The following is a 9759-nucleotide window of genomic DNA, read 5'->3' as shown; positions in this document are numbered from 1 at the left end:
GTGACTCAGACTTTACTTCAGAAAAGATCAGCTCTAGAAATTGAACAGTTCAATCTCCTGGAAACTGTTGGTAAGTTGCAGCATCTGAAGCAGGTGAGGTATTGTGCAATGTGCATACTTATGGTATGACTTGCCAAAAACTTCAACCTATTCGAGCATCTAGAATATCCAGATGTAGGTCAAATGCAGCTTATAAAGCAATTATAACAGTGTGCATCTCTAGATGCATCACCACAGATAGAGCTTATTGATATTTGGGAAAGGACTTGCTTCGATAGCATTAACTACCTGGGTTAACAGAAGCTGGTCAAGACAGATTTAAATTTAAAATCGCTGTAAAAACCTTCAATCAAATGGGATATCCGAGAAATTATAAACCTCTAAAATGAAACCAACAAGAGGCCCAAGGGCCTAGAATCGCTCTTCTGATAAATTATACAATCTATCCTAAGACCCAAGATGCATCAACTGACAAAGTTTAATGATTCTTAGCCAGTCATTCTCCTGTAACCCAAGATGCATCAAATAACAAAGTTTGATGATTTTGAACCAATAAGTACCCGAAATACCTAAATATAGCCATAAAATGACAAAGAGGTCACTGTGCCCTACTTTTTGGTCGACATTCTCCGAAAACCCAAGATAGATTCACCAGAAAGTTTGATGATTCTAAGCCAATCAGTACCTGAGATTTTCAAAAGTGGGTCACCGTGATCTACTTTTTGGTCACATGTCGACAAACTTGCCAAATGCATCAAATGACAAAATTTGATGATTCTAAACCAATTAGTACCTGAGATACATAAAACTAGCCATTAAATGTCATAAATAGGTCACTGTGACCTACTTTTTGGTCCAGCTTCCTAAAACCCCAGATGCATCCAATGATAAAGTTCTATGAATCTAAGCCAACAAGCAAATTCAAAAAATTGTGGTCCCCCGCTTTCGGTGTCTTTGCGGGTGGGATGTCATTTTTTATGACATGTTGTGTCAAATCTTGTCAAAATAATGCACATGTCAGATATGAAAGCCCTTTCTCTCTTCAATCAAAAGTTATATGGAAGTGAACCTCATGACCCCGTATGACAAAATAGATTAAATGTATTGGTAGTTTCTGAAGAAAGGTCTTGCCACAAGTATTACATACGTGAAGTATGAAAGCCCTTGTCTGAACTGTTCAAAAGTTATGGCCAAGTTTAAAGTTTTTAAAAAGCAGGTCAAACTCGAAGGTCAAGGTCAAAGGGTCAAGATTCTTGGTATAGTATGAATTAAACTTCTTCTCACAATGATTACATATGTGAAGTAAAAACGCCATTACCCTTACCTTTCACAGGTTATGGCCAAGGTCAAAGTCTTTTTAGAAGTACGGAAATCTCCAAGGTCAAAGTTGTTGGTATCCAATGAAAGGTCTTGCCACAAAAATACATATATGAAGTATGAAAGTCCTAGTATCTACCGTTCAAAAGTTATGGCCAGAGTTTGGAATTTTTGTGTAAAAGTAGGTCAAACTCCAAGGTCAAGGTCAAAAGGTCAAATTAAGTGGTACCCAAAGAAAGGTCTTGTCACAAGGAATACACATGTGAAATATGAAAGTCATAGCTTCACTAAATCAAAAGTTATGAGCAAGGTTAAAGTTTTAGTGACGGACAGACAGACTGACTGACAGACGAATGAGATTTAATGTCCCCTCGCTTTCGCGAAAGCGGGGGACAATAAGTACCTGAGATACTAAAATATAGCCATAAAATGTCAAAAGTAGGTCACTGTGACCTACTTTTTGGTCATTTAAATAATCTCCCAAAACCCATGATGCATCAACTGACAAATTTTAATAATTCTAAGCCAATTAGTACCCGAGATACTTAAATCTAGCCATAAAAAGTCCAACGTAGGTCACAGTGACCTACTTTTTGGTCGACATTTTCTGAAGACCAAAGATGCATCAACTGACAAAATTTGATGATCATAGGTCTAATAGTATTCAAAATATGCCTTTTAAACAATTTGAAAACAAATGCCTGCATAGTTTAAAAAGTAGGTCACAGTGACCTACTTTTTGATAAATATGTTTTAAGGCCTCTAGATGTATCAACTTACAAGATTTGGTGATTCTAAACCTCTTGGTGTCTGAAATAATGGGATTAAAAGTTTTAGAAAACATTAGCCATAAAATTCAAAAAGTAGGTCACGATGACCTACTTTTAAGTTGATGTTGTTTGAGGACCCAAGATGCACACACTGACAAAGTTTTATGATCATAGGCCTTAAAGTGTCCAAAATATGCCTCCAAATCAATTTGAAAACAAAAGCCCGTAAAATTTAAAAAGTAGGTCACCGTGACCTTCTTTTGTATTAACATGATGTCAAGTCCTGAGATGCATCAACTTACAAGATTTGATGATCCTAGTCTTTATAGCAGCAAAATATCAACATTTTTAATAAGTGTAAATTTTGGTCAACTTTGAAGTGACCTTGAGACCACGCCCTTTGCCCCAGGGTCATGCCTTGAACAATTTTTAATCTTCAACATATCTTGACCCTTGTATGTAAGTTTGGTGAAAATCTGCCTGGTGGTTCTGGAGAAGAAGATTTTTTAGCAACCAGTACTTTTAGTTTTATTTTCGTGATTATCTCCCCTTGTTTTAGGGTCCCACCCCTAATTTTAGTATAAATGGTAGTCCTTGGGCCAAGGATACCCTGTGACAAATTTGACAATAATTGGCCAAGGGGTTCTTGAGTTATGGCCCATATTCTAAAAAGTTAACGCACACCGCACGCCGCACACCGCACAAATGGCCATAGCATTAGCTCTTTGAGTCTTTGGCTCAGAAGAGCTAAAAATAAATTTAATTTCTGAAAAAATTTTTAAAATGGTTCGGTAGGGGTGATTTTTGATGGGTCAGTCAGCGACACTGGACATAAACAAATCATTTTTTTATTGTTGGCCTAATTTTGAAGATGCAGGAGAGTTGGAATTTTTTTTTTACCTGTAGGTTTGTGTTGATCTCAGGGATACTGGATTTCTTGTCTGTATTTTGTGTGTACTGATGTATTTCATCCAGAGCTTTGTCAAACACACACACACCTGTCAAAAGTTTATCTTCTCCTTAATTTCTCCTCATTACAAAAGTAAATGAGTTATAAATAAGGACATATGTATATATGTGAAATATAAGGTAATCTGAATTCAGGGACAGCACAGTGCAACCAGTCCCTTGTCACTATCTTCTTAACTGTTGAATCAAAATTGCTACAACTATGAATCAAATCACTGAAACATACAGGTAGTTACCTTCGTCAATAAGTTTGCTAAAAAGTTTTTCCTCGGCTTGAATTGCTTCAACACATGGCAAGAAGGAATGGCATATGATTTTAAGAATTCCTGAAAAGGAATCATTTTATGAAAATATGCTAAACATTTAATATAAAACGGTACATGTTACAGCCAGGTTCTTATTAACCACTATATTATTAAGCATCTTCTCTTACCAATCTGCTCCTGTACAACATTCACCTCTTGAAAACATCTCTGATAATAAAGTATAGGAAATTCACACTTTTAATATAGTAAAATGACTTCCGAAGTATTCATTCTTGATGTATGTGAGTCAAAACATTTTTATCATCTTGTTGTTTGAGATATATGATGCTTTCTGAGCATTTATAACATTGTTGTAAATAAATTAAAATTAGGAGTAGAATACAATATAACAGAGAGAATTAATTCAAGAAAATTTATTAAAATATCTAGGGTAGAAATAATGAGACTCTGCCTCATTAATATCTAGTTCTGAGTAGGATACGATGAGCCGTGGGAGGGCTGTGTCCAGGTTGACCTGACACTGGGTACCATCCCAGCTGACCACCGTCTCCAGGAAGCTGGACTGGGACTGTGACATGTCAAGTCTAAAAAGAAACACACAGGTAATCAAAGAAAAAGAATGTCAACTCAAATTCTATCTCTTAGGCATATCATACACCAAAGGTTTTTTGTAATTAGTGTGCATCTCCACTCATTTCATAGTATTTCATAGAGGATTAAGGATTTCTTTTTTAACTTTATCTTTTTTTGCAGTAGGGATTAAGTAGGGATAAATAGTACAAAAGCCGAGCAGAACTTTTTTTCCGCAATAAATATACAGATTTTTCTATGGGTGGCACTGTAGCTGAGGCTCTTCTGGTTGCCCATCCTAATTTTTTCAGACCAACAAGCTACAGATCTGCAGCTATTGTCCTATTGTTTAACGTCCCTCTCCAGAATATTTCACCGATGGAGACGTCACCATTGCCGGTGAAGGGCTGCAAATTTATGCTCGGCACTTACAGCCTTTGAGCAGGGAGGGATCTTTATCGTGCCACACCTGCTGTGACACGGGGCCTCTGTTTATACAGGTTGGGCACACACTGACAAATGGTCATTTAACCCCCGTTTGGTGGTGAATCGCCCATATCGGCATCTTTTTTTACCCATCAAATGGTGGTCTTTTTTATTCAAATCCAATTTTTATTAAAATAAAGCAAAAGTGCATTTATTAGACATTCGAATTTTAATTAACAAATTCCTCACACATTTAATACAATTTAGTCAATTTTCCATGTGTAATTTTTTGGAACTTCGTAAAAACGAAACCCACACTGGCGCGGATCCAGGAATTTAAGTTAGAGGGGGCGCAAAAAATAGGCAGGGGGTCTGGGGGTCTGGATTCTGGAGATTTTGTACGGTAAAAAAGGTCTACCAAGTAGACATATTTACATTTTCTTGACGAAACTGTGATTTATGCTAACTTTCAAATTTGACAATTTTAGGGGGGGGGGGGGCGTGCGCGGTCCCCCCCTTTTAAATCCGCCACTGCCACAGCTGTTCGTGACGGCCGAACTATTTGCTCAAACAATACAAAAAATTATTTTGTTGTGTATAGTTTGGTAAAAATATATTTAGACAATAGGTGTTATTCAGAAAATTAACTTTTCAAAACGATCTTTCGATCTGCGTATCAATATATATATCTCTATAAAATCCCGTTAAACACGAGCTCCTCGTACCTTATTCGTATGGTGGGCACTTATTGCTATAATATTCATTTTTTCTACATTCAAATGTAACATTTATTCTTTATTTTCTTTTAGGATGAAGTTACGATTTCTGTGCGACCCTTTGCGGTTTAGTATGCATATCTATGATGTATTACTATATTTATATTTTTGAATGAAAGATTTACAAAGTGACAGTTGCAATTATTCTTGTTTTTATTCCAAGATTATTGTTTTCAAACGATTATTTATCATGAATTCACTGCATACTTATTTCCAAAAAGAATAAAGCCATTGCATACGAAATAAATGAAATAAAGCGAATTCTTACCCCTCCTCTTTATTTACATTTTAAAAATTAACACTAATCGGTCTCTCGTAGTTAAATCAGTCTTTTGACCCAAGTTCGGAGAAGATCGTCATTTTAATTGGTTTTGATCATAATTGACAAAAATATGAAGTGATAAACACGATTGATAGGTGCCAGGGCTCACACCACTTTTTGGGACTGGAGCCAGGGCCGTTCAAATTGGGAAAACTATCGTCATTTTGGGGAAATTAGGATGACCAACATTCATTAAAAAAAAATCCTCAAATTTTGCTTTTCTAGAATTTTGTCATCAATTTAACTCTGGTTTTGAATAAACAGTTAAACAGAACAAACATGGGTATGTAGGCTATTTTTGAAATTACATTAGCTTTGTCATAACTATCTTTAAGTGTTGATAACTGCGGTAATTTGTCTTTCTGAGTGACAGTCACTAATTACATAGTCCCAAACTTCCTCGATCACATGGACATCGCTGCTTACCAATTGAGCTCGAGACTGAACATGCCGAAGTGTGGGTATGTTTCTAAGTGAAGCTTACTAATGTTTAAATGAAATGTCTATTTTTGAAACCAAAATGATGTTTTTGTCGATTTTCATGACAAGATACTCTGCACTTATAGTTACACATTTTTATAAAAACAATAACCTGGTTCAACGAACCAGTTTACGAATGCATTTGGTGCGAACTAATTAATAATCATACATAAAACTTGTTTTGTTTCACTTTCATTTGCAAGTGTGTTTTGTTTTGGGTTTTTATGCGATTAAGTTTCATGGACTTTTACTTTTTAATATTTTGCTATGGAAATTGGGAAATTTACACCTTTCTTTTGGGAAAAAAGGTACCTTGTCTGCATTGGGAATGGGGCCGAATATCGGCCCCAGATTTAGAGAATCGAGAGCCCTGCGGTGCAACTACGCGCAAGATGGAGGGAGTTTTTCTTTTTAAGTTAAAACACCGGAATCGTTACACTTGTATACATAGGTGACGATTTTGTCCAATATTTGAATGACACAGCACAAAAAAGTCCACGTTGAAATTCTGATTTTTTTCGTTCAAATTTAGAAAAATATCTATATTTTATTCCCCGTGAGTTGAAATTATGCGCCATTACACGTCATTCCAGAGAACTGAACAAAACAATTTTCTCTCCCATTTGGTAGGTAATAAAGACGACGATATGGGCGATAGACCACCAAATGGGGGTTAAATGACCATTTGGCGGTGTGTGCCCTACCTGTTATATGGTCTCATCCAAAGGACCCCCATTTAGTAGCCTTTCCCGACAAGCAAGGGGGTACTGAGGACCTATTCTAACCCGGATCCCCACAGCTATGATTTCTACAATGAACATATGATGAAAAAACTATTATTTACATCGTTTCATTTACTTCAACCTACACTATGGCTAATCTAAAATGTGCAATTCTTACATCACGTACCATGAAACTGGTTCATTAATCAAGTAAAATAAATTGGTAGATACCTATCCGTCATAATATGTAGGCCGTACCAGGCGCCTTGATTTTTGGTCAGTGCTCCATATGGTACCGGGTAAGGAACTTTTTTCTTTGTACACGTTTCATAATATAAATTGTACTTCCTATTTGCATGAATATGAATTCCTGTGTATCTGCCATCATTGTCCAAAAACTTAAGCAATACGATATCTTTTAGTTTTAGTAAGACCATGAAAGAAAATAAGATCGGGCTCGATATTGAACGCTTGCTGACCACATAATTTTTTAATTAAATAAAAGAGATCTAAATAAAGTTTCCAAGAAAAGATTAAATATTTTTTCAACCTTTAAACCTTATTTCTTACCTATATGCTTTTCACTCATTTAAGACATATTATGATCTTTACATGACTTTTGCTGTTCGTTAAACTTGGCGCTCAGACATTCCCTCTGCTTGTTTACGTCCCTAACTTCCGGTAAAATCCATTTTGAGAAGGGTCCAATTAGGTTAAAATTTCATCACTAAATGACTGTAACTCAGTTTAAAAAATGAATATTATTTTCTATCCTGTACGGAAATTGAACGTTTAGTCGAGCATTTTGTTTTAATCTCAGCAATAGGTAATGTGCCTAATTATCTTCACTCAATAAAATCTAACACCCCTCTTACAGGTTAGTCCAAATTTTAGCGGGAACATCTCATTGTCGGAGGTCTTGTAGCAAGAAAGACGATGCCTGGGAAAACGATACCCCCGATCACGACAGAAATCGTGGAAAAGTAAGACACTGTCAGATTTGCGCTTTATTTTACATTATAGGCATTTGTCATTGCAATTATATATTTTTTCCAGGTTGAAAGAGCTGGAGGAAGAATTCCAAGATGGTGATCTTACAGAAAAGGTAAACAAACAGAATATATTTTCATTAAATGTGATTCATCATCTTGGAAACTTAAAAGGATTCTTTGGATGAAGTTTAATGACAACTTTATAAAAAGTATTATTAAATTTGCTTAAAGACGTAGACTGCATGCACATTTTAATAAAATGGGATATTAAGTCACATACTGACAACTTACCTCTGATATTTCAGGGATATTGGAAAAAGAAATGCAAGTTATTTGATGGCTATCTGCCTGAGGATGTCAGCAAAATTATTACAGGACTGGAAAAAGGACTGAAAGAGAACATCATTACAGAGGTCAGAGAGCAAGTTGACAATTAACCAATTTGTCACAAAAAAGGAATGACACCTCATCTGAGTTCCCGAGAAAGGGAGAGCATGAAGTATAATTGTTAGAGAAAACCTTAGAAAAAAAATATGCAGGGGTTCACTGTTCAAAAGAATTTTTTTTTTTTGCAGAATTTCTTAGAAAGGGCTGGGGTAACTGATGAACTGGTTGGTTTAGGTAAATAGAATAGTATGAGAAAACATCTTGGGGGAGCTTAGCAGGGTGTCTGAACTGCAGGTCACTTTACTTCATAGAGGACTTGGAGAGAAAGGACTGGAATACTATTTGTAATCATTCTGTAGAACCATGTTAATTTTTCTGAATCAAAAAATTTATTGTCGTATCTCTGCTTAGGAGTTTGAGTGTGTGTGGTTGAATAAGACATTCTTCATCTGGAAGAAATTACCAAGTCCTCTTTGTCTTATTTTGTCAATGACTAGATTTCCTACTTCTTAGTCTATATTATTTTAATTATTTTTTACCACTGCAGAAGGGATTTTTCAAGAATCTCAAAGAAGGTGTTTGATAAAGTGTACGACAGTGAGAATGGGGTGATGATAGAGACGGGAGGATCCAGCAAGAAAACGGGGAACGGCCTGATGGACTGTGAGAATGGAGACCACAGGAATGGGGATCAAAATAAACAGGAAGGAGCGGGGATCAAAGTAAACAGCAGAACGGGGATCAAAGTAAACAGCAGAACGGGGATCAAAGTAACCAGGGGAACGGGGACAAAGCTTCAGAGGAAGACTCAGAGACCAAGCTGGAGTCCAAACCTGATACTAAGCCTGGAACTAATAGCAAGCCTGCAGATGAGCCCAAAACAGAAACCAAAAATGGAGACTCATCAAAAGAAGAAGATTCACAGGCTGAAGATGACAGTGAGAGAAATGAGGTGATTGTTTAAGTAGTGAAATATTTTACGATAATGTGAAATTGCTCCCATTATGAATTCATTCTCTTGTAATTTAATTGGTTTGCAGGAAGAGATGGAGGTTGAAGAGAGTAAAAGTAAGTCCTGTTTTAATTTTCACTTTGCTTTGTTTGATTTTTTTTCCTCTCTCTCTAGAAAAAAAATTATCCCTCCAGGAAAAAAAACTTTATTCATTGGTTAGTTACGAGTTAATTCCCTTTCCTAGGTACACCAGCCAAGTCAAAGAGAAACAAAAAGTCAAAGAAAACATCAAACCAGCCATCAATAACTGCCATGTTTTCTAGAACGGGAGGGTTTTATTTTAGTATTCTGCTTACTGGTGCTGATGTTTGAATCACAGAAGTGAACAGTGTAGAGGAAATAGGAAATAATGACCAAAATTTTTATCTTGTTGAAGCCCCGGGAAGAGAAAGTCTATGGCTGATGATGGGGGTGTTGCTGTCCCCTGACCAGGAGAAGGAGGTGAAGAAAGCGAAGTTAGAGGATGGAGAAACCGTGGACCTGGAGGGGTGAGGCTGCTTTATCAGGGTGTAGTTGGTTTTAGACTCTATCTCTCATGCTTTGAATTTTTAGCTCTTCTGAGCCAAAGGCTCAAAGAACTAATGCCATGGCCATTTGTGCGGGGTGCGTAAACTTTTAGAATATGGGCCATAACTCAAGAACCCCTTGACCAATCCAGTACCAAATTTGTTACAGGGTATCCTTGGCCCAAGGGCTACCATTTATACTAAAATAAGGGTTGGGACCCTTAAACAAGGGGAGATAATCAGG

At 36.5% G+C, this 9759-nt stretch overlaps 2 protein-coding genes and 1 long non-coding RNA gene across 3 annotated transcripts; 2 read left to right on the top strand and 1 right to left on the bottom strand.

The window, feature by feature from the left end:
* Positions 1-3294: 3294 nt before the first annotated feature.
* LOC134240011 (uncharacterized) lies at positions 3295-3909 on the bottom strand. Its single transcript, XR_009986337.1, has 3 exons — positions 3804-3909; positions 3490-3529; positions 3295-3382 (listed from the first exon to the last, which is right to left on the bottom strand). It is a non-coding gene; the product is annotated as an uncharacterized LOC134240011 (long non-coding RNA).
* A 3362-nt stretch (positions 3910-7271) lies between these two features.
* Positions 7272-8062, top strand: LOC134240010 (disco-interacting protein 2 homolog A-like). The gene is made up of 4 exons (XM_062722131.1): positions 7272-7330; positions 7496-7601; positions 7675-7723; positions 7916-8062. The coding sequence occupies exons 2-4, from the start codon at positions 7555-7557 to the stop codon at positions 8045-8047; spliced, it is 228 nt and encodes a 75-aa protein (XP_062578115.1). The 5' UTR covers positions 7272-7330; positions 7496-7554; the 3' UTR covers positions 8048-8062.
* A 6-nt stretch (positions 8063-8068) lies between these two features.
* Positions 8069-9501, top strand: LOC134240009 (uncharacterized protein DDB_G0290685-like). Its single transcript, XM_062722130.1, has 6 exons — positions 8069-8109; positions 8545-8648; positions 8702-8949; positions 9038-9065; positions 9194-9292; positions 9386-9501. The coding sequence occupies exons 1-6, from the start codon at positions 8069-8071 to the stop codon at positions 9499-9501; spliced, it is 636 nt and encodes a 211-aa protein (XP_062578114.1).
* Positions 9502-9759: the final 258 nt, after the last annotated feature.

The sequence above is a fragment of the Saccostrea cucullata genome, unplaced genomic scaffold (genome assembly GCF_032062105.1).
Source record: "Saccostrea cucullata isolate Sc308-1 unplaced genomic scaffold, CSIRO_AGI_Scuc_v1 ctg17490, whole genome shotgun sequence".
NCBI lineage: Eukaryota > Metazoa > Mollusca > Bivalvia > Ostreida > Ostreidae > Saccostrea > Saccostrea cuccullata.
The sequence above is the reverse complement of the archived record's forward strand: the minus strand, read 5'-3'. Positions and strand labels throughout refer to the sequence as shown.